The 21,333-nt window shown below is 35.8% G+C and overlaps 1 protein-coding gene across 5 annotated transcripts in view; it reads right to left on the bottom strand.

The window, feature by feature from the left end:
- ATRNL1 (attractin like 1) overlaps positions 1-21,333 on the bottom strand; it is a 506,958-nt gene that overhangs the window by 303,009 nt on the left and 182,616 nt on the right. For all 5 annotated transcript variants that reach the window (XM_053668567.1, XM_053668564.1, XM_053668566.1 and 2 more), the window contains exons 24-25: positions 20,608-20,765; positions 4,089-4,150 (exon numbers count right to left, since the gene is read on the bottom strand). In XM_053668567.1, the coding sequence (XP_053524542.1) occupies positions 4,089-4,150; positions 20,608-20,765 (220 nt within the window). The remainder of the gene's footprint in view (positions 1-4,088; positions 4,151-20,607; positions 20,766-21,333) is intronic.

Below are 21,333 nucleotides of genomic sequence, written 5' to 3'. Positions count from 1 at the left end.
TGGAAGGAATGTAAGACTGGTTAAGCAAAAATTCATGACTACTGGCGTGTATTCTCAGAACCACAGGAAATGCAATGCCCTAATGAGGACCCCAGGGGATAGGCGCGCCTGTTGCTGGAGTGACTCTCAGGAGCCTGGAAAAAAGCAGTGGGCAATGCAAAGTGAAACGGAAATACCTGAGTTGCCCGAGCACAAGGGAGAGAACAGAAAAAAGAAGCCGACAGAGAGAATATGCTGGGATGGAGCTGCGGAGATTATTAAAAATGCAAGGTGTCCCGAGGGGCGCGATAGGTAGGCACATTTAGTTTTATTTTAACTGAGAATGAAGAAACACGGGGCTGAGGGTGGTTTCCCCAGTAGAAAATCATGATCCTCTATCTATGAGTCTGTTTCTACTTTATTTTGTTCATTAGATACCACGTATGAGTGGAATCACATGGTACTTGTCTTTCTCTGACTGGCTTATTTCACGTAGCACAATGTACCCCAATGAATTCAATAAAAAATCATGATCTTCTGCTCAGTCCCAGGATGAGCTAATTTACAAATCCAGAAACCACTGACTGAACAGGTGTCTGGGTCCACAGAAGGAAGGACATCATGAAACATCTTTGAGAGTGTGTAAAACGATCCCCAAAGGGACCCGTGTATGATTTCTGTACAAAGGGGCCTGTGCATATTGGGGCACATATACGGCTACATACATGGGTGTACACAGTGCAAGAGGAATAAGTAGATGGCTTGGTTACTATTAGACACAGGGTTGCAGATGTCACAGACACCCAAGGACTAAAGTGGCATCACAGCACTTTGAAAGAGCTAGGGTGTCTTCTGGGACCAGGTAACAGATTCTGGCAAATTCTGGCTCATGGCATGCCGACAGGGTCTATGGATGTACCTGGTGATAACTTACCTGGTTCTCAAGTGTATAACTAGAATTTATGTTCAAGTTAGTTACAATAACCCACATACTGTATCTCTGGCCTGTCTGGTAAGACCTACCCTAGTGGGAAAGACCAGGCGGCAACCTCTGAACTACCCTCCTTCTGGTCAAGCTGGCAAATCAAAAACATTACATCACCCCATTACGTCATTGTGGCTAGTGAAAACTACTACCACCATTACAAACCTAAAAGGTTCAGGGGCAATGGTCCCTACTACCTCTCCATTTAATGTACCAGCCTTAACTTCTCTTAAAATAAATAATTCAGACTCTTCAGATTCACGCAGATTTACTTCTCTCTTTTGCACACCAGAAAAAGGAACTTATTTTTAAAATAACTTTTTTTAGTTTTCTAATCATTTACCCTATTATATCACAGACTCTAACAAGTAACAACCAAATAAAATTCACAACAATAAAATTCTTTCGTTCTCCATAGGAGAGGACTGACACATAGAGATGTTAGGTGATGGTTTAGAAAGCTGAGAACACAGCCGGGCTGTGTCTATGAACAATCTCCCTGACACTGGCCTAATTATGTGACCACCAGAACTAGGCCCAATATGTGGAGTTAAAAAAGCAGAAAGAGTTTGTGAAGTAGCTTCCATGGGACCGTGGCAGAACCAAAAAGCGGATGCATTTACCTCCGCTACTTAAATAACTTGGTTAGAAAAGGCAATCACAGTAATGGTGGCCTGATTGAAACTCTCTTTTAAAATTTATCGGGCCCTGGCCAGGTAGCTCAATTGGTTAGAGCATTGTTCTCCCAACACGCCAAGGTTGCTGGTTCAATCCACAGTCGGGGCATATACAAGAATCAACCAATGAGTGCATAAATAAGTGGAACAACAAGTCAATGTCTCTCTTACTCTCTCTCTACCCCCTTTCTACCTCTCTAAAACCATTAAGTTAAAATAAATATATAAGATTTATCAGTGGCCTTATTTAAGAAAAACAAACGAACTCCAAAATGTTCTGTCCATGTTTTTCTTCACAGTAAGGCAATTTTAATACTAATTTACATTTCAATACTGAAAGAGATTCAAAAGACAGACAAAAAAACCAAAACACCAAATACATTTTACCTCACATGACGACTAAAATTTTCCCACTTTGTTCATGGTGACAACATAATAAACGAGACCATCTCTAAGATGTGGTACACATCAGCTTCCTTTTTATTTAATGAAAGAACTATCAAACTTAAGTATGCGCACAGATTCAAAAGTTCAACTATAACCTTAAATATTTAAATAGTTTACATATATATTCAGCATTGTGAATTTTCACACAGCTGAACTTTTTAGTATATATCCATCCACACTGTTCTGCATTAAACAGTTTTATTTTGATGCATTAAATAAGGCTCATTTGATTTTATCTTCTCATACTTTCCCAAAACATATAATAATGTACTTAATGGCCTTAAAATCCATTTATATTCAGAAGTACAAAGTCATAAAACATTAATAGTATTTAAGATGTTTCCTCAAATTTCACTTTTAAGGGACAAATTTAAAGCACAAATGAAACCTGCACACATGTTAGAGATAAATGTTTATAGCATTAAATTCCAGAAATTACAACTTTTGTAGGGACGCAGACGAACACGGTTGCTCTCAGAGGAAAGCGACCACCGTAGCAAAGGGGTAGACAACAGACATGGATTAATAAGCTGGGAACTTGCAAATTTGAGAAACAAGTGTAGAAAACTGAAGGGCTGTTCATGACGACAAGAGACTAGACTCTCTCTGTATGGGCCCATATGGATAAATTAAAAGAGAGATTGTAGGGACACAGATTTCAGCTCCTCATGAAGAAAAATTAGCTTTGTGAAGGTAGAAAGTGCCACCTCAGGAGATGGTGCATTTCCTGTCCTTAAAGCCATTCAGGCAGCGTGAGATCAGAAGCTGGGCAAATTCCGCCATAGGCAGTATCCGGCCCGCCAGCTGTTTTTATAATAAAGCTTTATTGGAACACGGCCACGCCCGTTGGTTTCTACACTGGCTGGGGCGGCTTTAGCACTGCAGCTTCAAGCTGCATATGCGTGGTAGAAACCATAGAGCCCTTGAGTCCTGAAATAGGTACTATCTGGCCCATCACGAAAAATGGGTGCTGACCTCTGCGGGGAAGGCATTAGAAATTCAAGTATTGTACAGGTGTCTGGACAAGATCACCAGTAGAGGCTACTTTGGTGTTTAGGAAAGTGCTTGGCATATCATGTGTTGGGTGGAGAAGGTTGATTACTGTACAAGGTGATACAGCCAACTTGGTGAGCGAAGGTCAAAGTTCACACTGCTTTATATAAAGTTGTGTGCTGTGATGGGGACTGTGTCTGCCAGGAGAAGGAGGTGCATTTGTTTAATTGGCACAAAGGCACCCAAGGGACCTGCATAAGCTGTACACAGCGTAACCGTGTCAACCAAACTGACATCCCTTCCAATCCAGGTGCTCTAAGATGCCGTGACACTGAACCTGAGCTGCTTCTCCCAGGCCAGCACTGCTTTATGCGTTGCCCGTGGAAAGGAAAGGAAATGTTCCTGGACGAGAGTTTTCATGTTTTGAGAAACACTTCCAGCTCCGCCCTCTCTTTGAAAAAAAACCCATTGCAAATGAACATATCAGAAACTTGGACAAGTGATGTCAGTTAAAAACAAATTAAGGTGCCTGGTTAACTTCAGTATACACACTTTCCAAAGCTGTTTAATTATGAAACCATTTTTTATGGGAATGATGCTCCATTCAGTCATATTTTGTCCTTCTAGATGACAAACTCCTTGAGAACATAAATACATGTTTGTTCTTATCCCTCACAGATTTGAACAGAGTTTAATTACTTATGTGACAGGGGAACATGAAGTTATTCTCATTCCACTAAATCCATTAACAAATAGTACAACAGCAAAATAACCTTGCAAAAGTATATTTCAAATAGGTGTCCTCTGCTCTGCAGTATATATTTAAGCATGTAAAAGTATTCATGATCTGTATGGATATATACATTCATAATATAGATGATATAAATATCACATATAACACTGTATGGTATTTTAAGGTTAAAAATTTGATGAATTACCTAACAGGTTGATAGAACAAATATCAAAATACAGGTTTACCAAATTCAAAGTCAATAAAAGCAAATTACCTGAAGAAGGTGACAAAAAACTGCACAAGATCCATGATTGTATTGTGTTGTGAAAATGCAATCTGAAAGATCAAAATAAAGGAAAGTTTGAAACTTACTGCATCCATATGGCAATATTTTAGGGCATTTCTAAGTACAATATTTTTAAATGATCAAGGTAATTGGATTACCATATTAGAAATCATTTATGCTACAATCAAAATCTTATCTAGGACACCTAATATATTGACTACTAATGATAACATTCTCCTGGGTCCTAAATGGTTTAAGAAAACGAATACAAAATTACTTCAGGAATGAGAGTCCAGGAGTGTCCTGTGAAGAAATGCTATGGCATTAAAATGCGCCTCACCAAATCGTGCAGATGCATTTCTTTGTCCAATAATAATCACATTTTCTATCAACATAATGGACCATTGCAAAGTCAAGAGACCATTTAATGGTGAAATTTAGTCATATCCTCATTTGTCCCATGTTTTTAAAGAGCTCTCAAATAACTGACGAAACGAATGTTAAAATACTGAGTTAGCTGGAACTGCAGCAACAGTGATGGCAATCTGTTCCATCCAGTCGAGCTTCAACACAAATGCACATTGAACGCATTTCCAAAATCTAAAACCTAAAATTAAGATATGCTACATTTTATAAAATAACAATAACCAACATTCTGAATGTATGATTCAACAGAAATGTTTACATTATGTGAGTTTGGCTGGAGAAGTAGATTAATAGTGTGAGATTTACCACGGATTATCAGAATTCTTATCTGGATATTTCTTATTTGTTCCTATTCTGAAGGACAAGTTAGTATGTTGGTGCAAATGTCAGACTACCATTAACAAATTCTGATATATTTGAGATAAATAAAAGTGAAAATATAATGGGATGTGCTAAAATTATCAGGTTCATCTGACAAAGTGAAAGAGGTTTTTCAAACCACTATTTAGGCTACAGTTGTGCCAAATGCTGACATAGAAGCACCCTTAAATAATGGAAGTTATAATGGAAACCAGTCAGCTCAGAAACAATGGGCTGTGTTCAATAAGCAATTGATAAGCAATTCAAGATTGCATCAAGTTTTTATTTATTAATTTTTAAAACAAATTAGAGCAAACTAGAGATTAAGTTACCTATTATAGAAGAGATCAACTATGATAATTCATCCCAATAAGCATCAACTTCCTATAGAGAGTAACACATTGCTAATTGATATGATAATATGCATCATGCCTGATAGAGCAAGATTTTTTTTAAATGGGGCTAAATGGAAAATGGATAATTTTTAAATATAAAATCTATTTCTGGATAAAAACATGAGGAATAAACATACCAGCCAATCCTTTATAAATATAACGCAAATTACAATGATTATAAATCCTTGAATATTGCCTATGAAAATTTAATGGGTTTAATTATTTTTAGAGCAAATAAATGCCTTAGTGAATGCACTCATAACTTTCCTCCTGGTTTAATGTAAAAACCTAACTGGTCTCTAGACCTCTAATTTCACGATCCCCTGGTCACTTTTCACCCGGCTGACCAAATGCTCTCCCTGAAACTGGAGGCGGTTTCTGTAATTCCCGTTCACAGCCCTCCATCCCTCTGCTTAAATTTCCCCAGTGTTTCTTCATCACTTTCATCTTGGGCTCCAACTTTCTTGCCACAGCAAAGAATGACCTTCAGACTTGGCCCTTGAATCTTTCTCTACACATGGCACTAACTGCAATCTGATCAGATAATTTTAGTAGTTCCCAATATTTGCCATTCATTACCACCCTCTGTTCTGGGTTAGCAGGAACTGTTCCCTCTTGCCACCCTAACACCTTCTCTTGGGGAATTTCAGTCCAAATGATTCATTGCCTGGCAGTTTACTCAAGATCCTGGCCATTTGGTGGCCTCAATTGCTACCATATACTTCTACAACATTAGTACTATCTAAAAAAAAATCCTCCAAGTTTCAGAAACCATTTACTATTTCCCAGGCACTGGACTGTTTCCCACATACTAATTTATTTGATCAGCAAAATAACCACATAAAATAAGTAATGCTATTAAGTCCATTTTATAGATAAGGACATAATGGTTCATAGGTTACCCCCAAGATAAGCAGAACTAAAATGGAAACCAGTGGGCCACGTCCCTAGTTCTTATGTTGTACTCTTTACTAAGACCTGTGTACTATTTATCAGTGTACTGTAATGATTAGCTTATTTTTCTTTTCACTCGATTTGACTTCAAGATATTTGAAGTCAAGCATTACCATGGTCAGCTATACATTCCTAGCAACTAGCAAAGAACCTGGCATCTTGACTTGTAAGTGTTTAGTAAATAAGTTGCAGTAACTTGTAGAGATATATATCTCAATGTTCTAAATAAAAAGGCTTAAAAAAGTTTCATTTGAACTAAAGGTCAAGCTATACAAGAAAACAAGAATTGCTTTTATATCAAGATTATGCCAGTTAAAATAGATAAAACTTTATATCTACTTGTCCAGAGAATATATTACTTGAAGCTAAGGAATATTATTTTTCCAAACATTTTTCAAAAAACATTTATAAATGCTAAAAAATAAAAGACTCTTTCAAAAGACAAAAAAATTTGCATTTGCAATGCTACCTGTTCTTAATTACAGTATTAGCATATTTATGAGGTTTTGTGAACAGCCTCAAGTTTTAATTCATCAATCAAGAATATATAAAAGCAAGAGTAATGGCTCAGATAAAAACCTATATGCCATTTATGCTTATAAAACCCTTTTTAATAAATTGTGATCTGCAATACAGATTGTAAGTATTAAAAGTTAAAGTTCTAGTTTAAGAGTATGTTTGGAAAATGGAAAAATAAAAAGAAATAGTTGATTAAGTCCAAGTGACAATTTTTAATGCATATAATTTAAGTATGCCAATAGTAACATGAAAATTAGACTACAAAAGATGAGCTTAAGGGCATATACACTGATTTATGTCTAATATATTTTCTACATATATATTCAAATATACATAATTAATAATTTACATACGCTTTAATTTTATTTTGGTTTCAATGGATATTTGACTTTAAGAACTTTAATATCTTGAAGGAAACAGACTTTGGGTCAAGATGGAAGCATAGGCAGATACACTCTGCCTCCTTACACAACCATAAAAAGGACTACAACCAACCTCAAAACAAAAACACCCACAACTGCCAGAAAACAGAACAGTCTGGAAGTCTGACAACCAAGGATTTAAAGAAGACACATTCATCCGGACAGGTAGGAGGAATACGGATGGGGAGCCAGGTAGAGAGGATATTGTGTGGCTGCAGTGAGCAGGTGGCAGTGGCAATGGCCAGAAGAATGGACAGTCCCACATTAAGGACACCTGGGCAGCAGGATCCAGGCCAGACCTCATAGCCCAGGGTCCCAGAACTGGGAATATAAATTCTCATAACTCCTGGCTGTAAAAACCAGTGGGGGTCGCGTAGCAGAAGAAATTGCCAGTCTCTCAGGAGAGTCTGTTTAAAGAGCCTGCAGGGTCCTAGAATGTACACAAACTCACCCACTCTAGGAATCACCGCCAGGACAACAGCTAGAGGGGCACCAGTCACATAAATGACTAGAAGTGGGGCAAGTGCCAAACAAGCCTCCAGCAGTCAGGCGGCAGCACTGCTCCTTCTTCAACCCCTCCCCCACGTATAAAGCCACAAAGCAGTGAAACAGGCTGTCCTCACCCTGGCGATTATCTAAAGCTCCACCCCATACATTGTAACAGGTACGCCAAGACAAGGAGTCAAAACAGCTCTACCTAATGCATAGAAGCAAACACACAGAGGCTGCTAAATTGAGGAGACAAAGAAATGTGGCTCAAATGAAAGAACAGAACAAAACCCTAGTAAAAGAACTAATAAGTAAATTAGAGATAGTCAACCTATCAAATTCAGATTTTAAAACACTGGTGTGATCAGGATGCTTACAGATCTCACTGAGTATGGCAAAAGCATAAGGGAAGAAACAAAGCTTACACTAAGTGGTATAAAATAAAATCCACAGGTAACCAACAGCGAAGGGAAGGAAGCCGGGGTTCAGATCAATAAATAGTCAACCAGAACAGAATGAAGAAACAAGAATTCAAAAAAACAAGGAGAGAATAAGATGACTCTGGGACATCTCCAAACATGCCAATATCAGAATCATAGGGATCCAGTAGAAGAAAAATTGAAAGATTACTTGAGGAAAATAATGAAAGAAAACTTCCCTAATTTGGTGAAGGAAATAGAAATACCAGTCCAGAAAACACAGAGAGTCCCAAGCAAGTTGAACTCAAAGAGGACCACACCAAGACACATCATAATTAAATGGCCAAAGATGAAAGATAAAAAGAGAATCTTAAAAGCAACAAGAGAAAAAGAGATGGTTACCTACAAAGGAGTTCCCATATGCCTGTCAGCTGACTTCTCATAAGAAAACTTATAGGCAAGAAGGGGCTGGAAACAACCATTCAAAGTCATAAAAGGCAAGGGACCTACATGGAAGATTACTCTATATAACAAAGCTATCATTTAAAATAGAAGGGCAGATAAAGTACTTCCCAGACAAGATAAACCTAAAGGAGTTCATCCACAACACCAAGCCCTTATGTGAAATGTTGAAGGGACTTATTTTTTTAAAAAAGAAAATCAAAACTATGAACATTAAATTGACAACAAGCTCACAACTACTAACAACTGAAATTTAAAATAAAAAACTAAGCACACAAAGAGAACAGGAACAGAATCATAGGTATGGAGATCACACAGAGGGTTATCAGCAGGGAGGGAGAAGAAGGAGAATGGGGGGAAGGGACAGGGAAGAGAAGCATAATTGGCAGGTACAAAATAGACAGAGGAATATTAAGAACAGTATAGGGAATGGAGAAGCCAAAGAGCTTATATGCATGACCCATGGACATGAACTAAAGGAAGGATTACTTAAGAGAAGTGGCATACCAGGCAGAGGTGGGTAAATGGAAAAATTGGGACAACTGCAATAGCATAGTCAATAAAATATACTTTAAAAAAATGCAAGGCAACAGAAGCTCAACATACAGTGACTAAATAGGAATTCCATGAAAACTTTCATTAAATTGTGGAGAATCTATCCGAAACTATTGAAAACTATTTTAAAAGTCTATTGAAAAATATAAAAAGTACTGTTATAACAAAAAAAATTTTAATGTCTCTATTGATTTATATTGTTTACTACATTCTTTCAATTAACCTTCTAGGAAATGACTCAAGTAAAATAAGTCCCATATCCATATTTGAAATTGGTTCTTCAGATGTTATGATATTATGTGAATGTACAGCTTTATACTATTCTTTAAATGAATATTAAATATTTTAAAAGTCATTCGGTTGAGAGGGTTCCTTAATCTGTAGCATTATTTTTATGCATACCATTTAATTTTTGAATTTCAAGCAAATACATCACATGGAAAATCTGAGATGACTGCAATTTAAATAGATATTTTTCTCATTTAAAATGTTACCATTTTGTATATATTGTGGTGACATAATACTCAATACTCAAATATTTCATATTTGGAAAGGTCATAACATTTGAAATACACTCACAATTACAGGTCAATAATACCTTTATTGAAGTATAACATAAACACAATTAAATTCTTTTTAATATATATATTTTTGGACTTTGGCAATTTTTATAAAGCTATACAACTGCAACCACAATGAAAATATGGAAGTTTCATCAGCTTAAAACGCCCTCCTTTGCCTGTAGCAGCTGAACCCTCCACACACCCTGAACCTTCTATGTCCTTTCTATCACCATGGCTCTTCGTGTTTCTACAATTTCATACAAATAAAATCTGCAGGGTCCTAGACTCCAGGGCACACGATATTTCATGTTTGATTTCTTTCATTTAGCATAGTATTTTCAAGCTTTGTCCATGTCAATGCTTGTATAAAATTTTTTATTATTGAGTGTTACAACATAGTATGATATATCATAATCTGTTTATCCATTTTTCAGTTCATACACACTCCTAAGTGTGGTCATGCAATATTCATTGCTATATTACTTTTTAAAAATTTTAAATTCCCAACAATACCCATGGAGGTACAGGACCTGGTTAAATTGCTTTCATATTAAAAAAGATAATAAAGATTACATAGAAATAAAATTGTTTGCTCTATGTTATATAAAAATCATAGAAGCCTATATAATCAAATAAAAATGTCTGGTTATATGAATATTGAATAAGAATTCATTAGATTTTTAAAGAGTTTAATTAGATTTAGAGAAGAAAGTAATTGCTTTAAAAAACTGCTACTATAAAGAATTGGGAGTATTTCTTTGGTGCTTAGATTCACTTTACAAATGAAAGGTTAAATGGGTTCTTTATAAGTCATTTTCTATAACTATAGAAAAAAACCTCTATTTTTCTAAGAAAATATAAGTCACCATATCTAATTTGAACAACTTTATTGCTTATAAAAATCACATTAGTATTAATATGAAAATAAGGAGCCAACAAACCTTTTCTGTTAAAGGCCTATGAATAATCTGTAATGATTTTCGAGTTTGTGAACAGTATGGTCTCTGTTTCTTACTACTGAACTCTGACACTACACTATAAACTTGATATGATACATTTGCCTTCACTTAATCTCTAGAACAACTGTACCTATCATAACCAATATTCTATTTTAGTTGTCTAAAATCTTTCATTTAGCTCTACAGTAATATGCTTAAGTGTCATTTAATATTTACCTCACATTTATATTCTGATTAGTATAATCAATATATTAGTTTCGTAACTGACAAAATTGATTAGCAATATCAAATGCCACTTCTTAAATTTATGCAAACCTGGGTTTCATGACAAAAAAGAATTGTAATTTAAAGGCAAAGGAAGAAGTATGTTTTAAAATATATGTGATCAATTCCTCAAGTGTGTAACAATTGGGAAAACAACTACAGCAATATGTGTCCTGTGGGGTAATTTGGGAAAAATATTTCACAAGATGCCTTTATCAGCACCTTTGTGTTACAACCTTACTTTTCAAATAATCCGCATGAGATAAAACTTCCTCTTTACTTTAACACCTACTCTAGTAGCTAACCAACCACCTTGTTTTGGGCTCAAATGGCTCATCATATATGTTCGAGTTGCTAACACACTTGTAACACAACTGGTTAGTAGTACAGAGATATCACCTAGCCTACTACGGAAATTAAAATTGCAAATTGAAGAGTGCATCCTAGCATTAGTCTCATTATGACCTCAGTTTGCAGAGTGACAACAGTGAATTACCAAATCCCATTTACTCAGGAACCGGTAGCTTAGATTCCAACGAATTTAATTTAAACAGTAATGTGTAAGGGTTGATGAGCAGCACTACTGTGGAACACACAGTGCTTAAGCTCAATGCACTCTTTCTGTTTTTCAGGTTATTTGCATTGCAGTTTTTGTAGTATTTTTCTTTTTTTTTATCACCAAGATTCAACTGCATGGCACTAAAGAATGTATTTATTAAAGAACTAATAAAGAACAGTGCAGATCAATATACTAGCATGATTTTCTCAATTTAAAATAAAATGTCACTTTAAAAACTGAGGCAAATCAGTGCCCGCACTAGCATGATTCCTAGCGCTCAAAAAGGAAAAAACGATTCCTGCTTCATCACTAGATCATCGATGTACTTATACGACAAACACTGTTCTATGGCTCACGGCCGCCACTGGAATTTTCAAGGATGTGTGAATGCTGAAGTAGTGGGCAAATCTAAAACATAAAATACTATATCGAGGACAATGACGAAAACTGGTTTAAAACTAGAATGATTTACATTGAATGGAAACTGCTTCCTTAAATACATAAATTGATTGACCAATACATCAAAACAGCAGACACTTTTCCTGGCCAAATTGAAGTCTATTTGACGATATATGGTCTCCCTGCTCTGGTAGGTGTGGTTTCTGTCTGACAGGAAAAATAAATTTCTTGATTTTGAGAATTCCATTAGTAAGTGTAAGATTTATCATGCTATAATAAGGTTTTACTATACATGGAACTCAGTAATAGGAAGTAAAAGCAAAAAACAGCATAATACTCACAAAAAAAGTAAAATAAAAATCCTCAAAAAAGATGTTTATTTCTCAAGCATGTTCATAAACATTAAAGATAACCATGGAGTCTGGGCAGCAGGGTTTTTAGAATAAGAAGTCATAATGTGCCCTTTAACGCAGCAATTACTACAGTCTTTGCCCACTTACAGTTTCTGTAGTACAAGGACTGCTTGTCTGTCATATAATTCCCATCAAAATGTTATTTATTTATTTGTTTGTTTGTTTGTTTGTTTATTTTTAGAGAGGGGAAGTGAGGGAGGAAGAGAGGGAAACATCAATGTGTGGTTGCCTCTTGTGTGCCCCCTACTGGGGACCTGGACCACAACTCAGGCATGTGCCCTGACTAGGAATCGAACTGGAAACCCTTTGATTCGCAGGCCAGCACTCAATCCACTGAGCCACACCAGCCAGGGCCCCACTAGGGTGTCTTATAGAATAAGACAATAATTAATTAAAAATAAATTTCAAACTTTAATGGATTATTGTAGAAAGGGACAAGAATTGGGCAAAAAATGTAACCATATGTGATAATATAACTTGTAATAAAATATACATTATTAAAGAGAAGTTACAACTATTTAATAAAAATGTAACATAAATATTAATATTGTCACTCAACATATTTTCTATAAAATAAAACTAATTTAATCAATATTCCACTTTTTATTTTTAGCTAAAGTCTAAAGATATAGATGTACACACTTAGAACATATACTTTATATAATCTGTGTATTATTCCATGATTGTTGGGGGGCTGGCGGGTGCAGTTGGGGACCCCCGCACTGACAAATAGATTGTCAACAATCAAAACCCAAGTCTGAGGTTCAAGCCAAATGATGTAAGTGGTGCCATGTCCTGCAAAAAGCACCTTTGGATCAGCAGGTGTAAGAGATGCGCTGGAACCAACAAGCAATGTCTGGGCTGGTGACACCGATTTATAAATGTATAAAAAGTGCCCGTGGGAGCCATGGTAGTAAATGAGACCAAAACAGAAAGTCTGTTGTCCAGGAGCAGAACATCGAGAGTGCAGCCCTGAGGAGCACAGGAAACTAAGGGACGATAGAAGGAAGTTAACGTAAAACACAAAGAAAAGAGGGAGGAAGAGAAGAAGAATGAGGCAGCATGGGGCCAATAATGCTGTTCATAGGTCAGCTCAGACTGAAGCAAGAAACTAAACGTGGCATCTGTAAGGTATGTTTGCCCTGTGCCTTAGGAGTGAGTTTCAAAGGAGCTGTTTGGGTAGAACTCGGACTGCAGTAGCATGAGGAATACATTGTAAATTCTTTGAGAATGCAGATGGTAATTATGTATTTCCTCTTAATATGCAGTATAGTGCCTCAACATACTGGGCATACAATTAACATTTACTGACTTGAAGAAAATGAAAGTAAAAGAAACAAAAAATCCCATTTTAATTCAGAAATACTCCTAGGGGAAAAAAACCCTTTCTTTGTGTGGGCATTTTGCCATTCTGTGATAATTTGGACAGGTCTATTAACCTACGTGTGAGGCAACAGAAAATTTTCCTTAACTAGTAACATCCTCTCTTATGTCAACATTAATCTGGTAGATGACAGGCTTATTATTTTGGCTGTCAATTCAGAATATACAAAATTCCCCTTTTCTGACAAATTTTTAAAAGAATTAACACAAGTTAGATTAAATTTCATGAAACTCTTTCCAAGCCAACTCTTCAGCCAGATAACTGTCGAATCTTTTTCTAAAACGCACATTGGATGATTAACTCTGAATATACTTATCACTTGGTTCCAAGGAAGCTTCCCAGTCCCATTCTGTCTCCACCTTCCACCACTCCTATCATTCCACACCTCCCCTACCCTGCCCCTCCAGCTGTCTGTCATGCAACCATTTTCCAGACATTAAAAAAAAATCCACGTTCCTCCCTAACAAAAATTCTTTGTGACTGAAAACCCTCTCATGCATCACATATGTCCCTTTGCTGAACTCCTATTCATCCTTCAAAAATTTCCTTCAATATAACTTTCTCCAGGAAGTTTTCCTCCTTCAATATCACCTCTGTAACAGCCACAGGGGCGGGAATATAATCTAGAGACACCAATTCATAAATACCATTCGCACCCACATCAGCCAAAGTGAATGGCCCAGATGACACTTTATGAAGTGAACAAAACCAAAATATGTGCCTGGCATTCTATCCCTCTTCTCTGCGGAACGACTAAATTAGGACCCAATAAACCCGACTAATGCAGAATAGGGTCAACAAGTGAAACCGAAACTGGAGACAGAGAAAGAACAATCACACCAACAAATCAGTAATTATTTGTGTAGCACAATGTAAACCAGTGTAAACGGATGAAGTTTTAGGAAATATGCCCATAGGAGAGGATGTTGAAATCTTGAAGTTGCAAAAGATATTTCCTCTCGATGCCCTGTTTTCTAAGCCTATGATGCCCCTGTTTTACTTTAAAGCTCATTTAAAGTTGGATTTCTTTATCTATGACTGAAATAACGCTGACAATATGTTTCATGAGGGCAAAGACTACTACTTTGTATGCCATTTCTTCCTCTAAAGTGTCCTGTATACAACTGAAAGTGTAGCCAAAAATTTATACACAGGGTATATCTGGATAAAGCCCGGCCATTGTGAATATAAAAGGAATGGTTTGCACAGCATCAGTGGAAACTGTCAGCCAAGGAGAGTGGGCTGGGATGAGGCTGCCCCCACTGCCGCCCCCAATGACGACTTTACTGTGCTAGTCAGTGGGGGCGGCAGATGCCGTTGAGTGAGCATGTGCACTGTGTGGCCGTCCCATTCACAATAACATAGCAAGCAGAGCAACCAATCTGCTTGTGTTAAGCTTGAATAGTCCTCTGTGGAAACTATTTGGCTGGAGGTATGGGCAACTGGTGATTTGGCAGCTTCATCACGACAATGCACCCACTCATGCATCACGTCTCATGCAGAGCCTTTTGGTACAACATCAAATCACCCAGGTGACTCAGCCCCCTACAGCCCGGATTTGGCACCCTGTGAATTCTGGCTTTTCCCAAAACTAAAATCACCTTTGAAGGGGAAGAGATTTCAGAGTGTCAGTCAGATTCAGGAAAATAGGGCAGGGAAGCTGATGGCGATTAGAACTGTGTGAGGTCCCAGGTGCCTATTTTGAAGGCGACTGAGGTGTTGTTGTCCTATGTACAATGTTTCTTGTATCTTCTTCAATAAGTGTCTCTAATTTTCACATTCTCTGGCTCGATTCCTTCCGGAGAAACCTCATAAATGTTAAATTTCTGCCATTTCTGCAGAAAGAAAGCACTATTTTGTGTTAACATTTGACTGATGAAATACAGAAGATACCATTACTGTAATTTTTTATTTTGTTCAGTATTTGTAGAAATGGACAAAGGCCTATTATAATGCTAGAATGTTGTATCTCATGAGTAACATTAGACAGAAATTGGATTAAGACAAATGAAAACTTCTCTTTTTCTCACATATCAGGAAAAACTTCTCCTTATTCAAGTAATACTTTTTAAATCGATCTCTTCAATCTCTTCAAGTATATCATGGGAATGCCACAACCAAAAGCACTCAAAAGAACTGTGATGGAGAAAATTACGTATGAAGGTACTATTGACATTAATTGAAGTGAAATTTATGTGAAATGTCTCGCTTACAAAAAGGATATGATACAAAGATTTGTTATGTAAACACAAATAATTAAATATTTAAATCTTCATCCATATTTTATATAGTGGCATATTGAAAAAATTAAATTACAGTTTGAAAGGCTGAAATAACCTGAAGCAGTCTCTTGCAGCTACATACAGAAAGGTCTCTCTTGTGTAGCAAAGCCATTGAAGCAAATATAAAGGTAAATTAAATAAACATGGTCATGAAATTTAAATGTTAATTTTGATCATAAACACTGTTTTTACTTGTTAGAAATTCATTGACAAAATTTTGGGAAAAGAAAACAGTGATATTTATTTTAGAAAAGAGTATTTTTGGTATTTCATGGTGTGATAGATATTTTTCAGTAGAAATTAGGGTTTTTTATACTTTTTTATTTCAGCCACTTTTTAAGATAACTGCTTCCGTAGAGTGTAGTTTTGTAATTATTTATGAAGAATTTCATTTATGGATTATAAATTTTCTCATAACTTGCAGCTTGTTGGAATCTGCAGTAGGATGTTTTCATGAAACCAAAAATATAGAGAAATATATCTGTAACCTAATTACCATTTATCTGAAAAGTACTTGGAAGCATAAATCTAAGATACTAAATAAAGCAACTTACAAGTAAACATGAAACAAAATATACAGTAGCAGTCCTCTCAGTTGTTGAACAAACTTATGGCTACCACAATTATTCTATTTACTATCTGACTCAATATTATGTGGAAAATTTCTCTCTCCTCCCAAAATGGAGTAACAGGGAATGGATTGAGCCTCATGTTTAAACGACCAGTCAAACAGAGAAAGTATCTGAAACACCTGTTTTCAGACACTGGCTATCAAGCAATGCAGGATAATCATTCCTGAGGGGGGGAGAAAAATCGGTGAGCCTTTCAATCCTCTGGATTATCGTGGTTTTGAGGCGGCACCACGAGGACAGTAAACACAGGTACATCTCAGAAATGTTGCTGATTTGAGCAGGGGAAGCTGGGAATGTGGTGGGCTGAGGTGGCTAGCCGTTACAGGACAGTGTACTGGAGAACAGGGGACTTCCCAGCATGCTCCAGAGTTTTGCTAAGGGTCCCCTTGTCATTCAGGTGAATACTACTTACTGGTCAGGATACCACCTGAGGCTGGGGAAAGAGTGATCGCAAAGGGGCAGAGAGAATTCTCAAAACACACCTGGAGCTGAGAATAGTTTACACTCCCACCAGTGAGAGTGCAAAACCTTGTGATTCAATGGCAGAGAGCACCAAGAAGGCCATGCCCAGGAGTGAAATGATCACCCCTCAGATGTAAGCCTTGAAAAGGTCCAGATGTTTCCAAGTTAATTAACTCCATCCCAGAACAAAGCTATTTATCAACGTTAGTGAATATCCAGCACCCAAAAAGAGGAAATTCTGCACGTTGGGCTTCTGATCAAAATATAATCCATAAAGAGGAACAACATAAAACAACAGAAGAAAACTCAGAAATCACACAAATGACAGAATTTTATAGTCAAAGACACTGAGTTATGATAATTGTAATATATATGTTCAAGAAGTCAGATAAAAGAGGGAGCATATTAAGTAGATAGAAACATAGAAGATATTTTTTAAAACTAATCAACATTCTAGAGATAAAAAATATAATGCATGAGTTGAAAACTACACTGGATGAGATTATTATCAGATTAAACACTAGTAAAAAAAAGGTTAATGAAATTGAAGATATTAGAAGAAAAATATGTAAAATGAAGACATAGAAAAAATAATAAATTAAAAATGAGAACAGAACATTATTAAACAAAGGAGCCATTTCAAGCAGCCTAATATACATACAATTGGAATTCCTAAAGGAGCAGAGAGATAAAATCTTGAGAGCTAATGGCTAAAAGTTTTCCAACTTTGGTTAAAATTATAATTTTATGATTTTATGAAGTTAATGGAACTCATGCACAAAAAAAAAAGAAAACCACACCTATGCACATCATAATCAAATTGGCCAAAACCAATAATAAAGAAAAAATTTTAATGCAAAAGAGAAAAAAGACCTATTATATACAAGGGAAGAATAAGATTAAGACCAGATTTCTCATTAGAGACAATGCAAACTAAAAGCCAGTGGAGAAACATCTTTAAAAGAATTTTTAAAAACTACCATTTAGAATTCTTTAATCCCCCCAAGAGTGAAATAAAGACCTTTTCAGAAATATGGGACTGGTACAATTCAGAGTCCGCAGCTCTGCTCCAAAGTGTTAAACGGGTGTCTGTCCAGTACGCAGTAGGAAAACAACACTTGACAGAAATCTGGACCTACAAGGAGAGTAACTATTTCTAATATCTTTAAACATAATTGACCATGTCACAATAGCAAGTGTGCTATGGACTTTTTAATATATAAAGTAGTAAAATATATTCAACTATGGCACAAAGACTAGAAGGAAGGAAACAAAAGTATATTGTTTAAGGTCATGTTCAAAAAATGAGTGATGTAATATTACTAGGAGGTAGACTATGAGTTTAAAATGTCTATCAGAAACCATAAAGTCACCACTAAAATAATTTAAGAAAACTTACAGAAATACAGATTCTACACGAATTCTTTCACAAAATCACAGAGAAAGGACTACTGCCCAACTCAGTGTGTAAGGCCAGCAGTTCCGTAACACCAAATCAAACAGGATTACAACAGGAAACTACCGGCTAAGATTCCTCGGTTACACAGGCATAAAACTTAACAAAAATATGAAGAAATCAAAACCAGTAACACATATGACCAAGTAGAACTTACTCTTGAATAGCATAGTTGGTTAAACATTAAAAAATCAATGAATGTAATTCAATTCTATTAGGAAATAAATCTCAGTTGAAATAATTCTACTATTTTTTAAAAAATTTTATTTATTTTTCAAGTACAGTTTTTTGTCTATTTCTCCCATCCCAGCCCCCCCCCCGCCCCGTCTCCCCACCTTCCTCCATTTCCCCCCACTCCCAGTCCTTATCCCTGTGTCTTTCATACTTGTTCCTCAAAATCCCTCCCCATTTTTCCCCTTAAATTTTCTTCCCTCTCCCCTCTGGTCGCTGCCCACTTGTTCTCTATTTCAGTGTCTTTATTTTTATTCTGTTTGCTTGTTTGTTTTGTTGTTTAGCTTCCTGTTAAAGGTGAGATCATATGGTATTTGTCTTTCAATGCCTGGCCTATTTCACTCAGCATAATGCTTCCTAGTTCCATCCATGTTGTTGCAAAGGGTAGTAGCTCCTTCCTTCTCTCTGCTGCATAGAATTCCATTGTGTATATGTACCACAATTTTTTGATCCATTCATTTACTGACGGGCACCTAGGTTGCTTCCAACTCTTGGCTATTGTAAATTGTGCTGCTATGAACATTGTGGTGCATAGGTTCTTTGAAATTGATGTTTTAGGATTCTTGGGATATAATCATAATTGAAAGTTTATTATAGTTCTATAAAGAAACACCCATAGTCATCTGTAAGCACCTCGGTAAAAATATTTCTCATGACTGATATAATGATTGTAAGCAAAGGGTAGAAAGTGAGCACTACCTATCCTGACCATCCAAGTTGTTCTCTGCGTTTTATTACTCTGGGAGAGGGGAATATTTCAACTTTATTACACAAACTGTGGTCTGGCATCCAGAACATATTACTAGTATGTTCCCAAAAGAAAATCCAATTTAGAAAGTTAATTTCTAACCATTAAATATTCATAAGCATTCTAAAGTAACTATGTAATTTCCTTAAAAATAAAATACAATTAGATAACCAAGAAATAAAGGGCATGAAACAATTAAATATATAACAACTATATCCATTGTATTTCCCATTTAATATACTCTATAGATTTTTTTCAGTAAATCATGATTTTTAAAAATCACTCCAACCTCCTCCAATCACAGGGGCATTAATATAAATAAAACATGCAAACATTTGTAGTCACAGATCATAGGCTGTAATTTGTTAATATAAAAGAAAGAGGAATGACCTGTAAATTTTTAAAAGATTTTGAAACAGACCGACCCAGCACAGGACTGGGCAGGTGCTACTCAACAAACTAACTGGAATCAATTCAAATTATACAGTCATAAGAGAATGAACAAATGAACAAGTCCCGAAATTACAAAATGAAGACTCTCCTCTCATAAAAAGTATAAATTAAGAAGTCAGGCCTTGGACATTTCAAGATAGAAAGAACATCTTAAATATTTCCTAGCAATAAATCTTAAGTCTTAGCAGCCTATCACAATAAAAAAGAAACATACAACGTACATAGACACATAGCAGAGAAAAAATATCAGCAGTAACAATCAGTGGGTCTGAAAGAACTAACTATTAAGTACTGCTAATGCTTAATTTTTAGTGAAAATTTAAATTGCCTTCAGTATACAATAAAACAAAAATGAGATTACTAAACACAGCAAATACTTTCAAGTGGTATTGTAGGAAAAGAATATCTATTTAACCCTCAGTTAAAGTACACAATTAATCAGAAAACCCCAAAATCTAGTTATTTCAAGTTTGATGTATTTTTAGAACATAATTTCAGTAAAAATTATATTCTTTGATTGATTCAATATTCTTTTATGAATTTTTATGCAGACATTAATCATCACAAACATTCGTGTACCCTTTTATCATATTATTAACAACATAGAAATCCAACTATATCATCACTTTGAAAGAAACCACATTCTTTTTCTAATGAAAATACTCAATAGTCACTAGATTTAATACTATTTGGACACTCACCTGTATTTTAACGGGCCAGGAAAAGTTACTGACGTACACATAGAATGTAATATTAGGATTGCTTCTAAAGTTAAATTTTTCATAGGAAAAACTATCTCTGTATTCCTTGATATTAGTCTTGGAAACTATGGGAGTCTCCTCCCCAGATATTGTTCCAGCTGAAATGTAAATAACAATCACAAAATTAGTAATTCATATGACGAAACAGATCTTTAAGAACTTAAGAATATATATCATACTTCTTTTTATAACTGCATATAAGAACATAATTATTAAAATAAACTCATCTTTACAATTTAGAGCGATGAAGGGGAAAAATAAGATTTGTCCTTAATATAATGAAATAGATTCAGGATAAAAATAATTTTTCAAAATCATACTACTGATGAAGTACCATGTTCTAGGCACTAGCTTAGAGACTTTTATTCTTTTCTAATAACAATTTTATCCCAGAGGTGTTCCAAGTTCCATTTCTAGTTTTTGAATTGGAACTGGTGTCTCGGAAGGATGAAAGCACTTGTCTCCAGTACGTAGCGACTGATGGTAAACTCCTCTTTGGGACTCAGGTGTATGTGGCCCCAGAAACTGAGTTCTTTCTACTTATGTCTCCATGGAGCTTTGCAAAATAAATCAGGCCATATTTTGCATGTCTCAATTAAGTTAAAAAATGGGGAAAAATCTATTTATTTGTCTTACCACAAACTGATACACCACTAATTTGAATAA

This window comes from Artibeus jamaicensis, unplaced genomic scaffold (assembly GCF_021234435.1).
Source record: "Artibeus jamaicensis isolate MK-2021 breed Jamaican fruit bat unplaced genomic scaffold, CSHL_Jam_final contig_490, whole genome shotgun sequence".
Taxonomy (NCBI): domain Eukaryota; kingdom Metazoa; phylum Chordata; class Mammalia; order Chiroptera; family Phyllostomidae; genus Artibeus; species Artibeus jamaicensis.
Note: the sequence above shows the minus strand (reverse complement) of the source record. Positions and strands in the feature narration are given on the sequence as shown.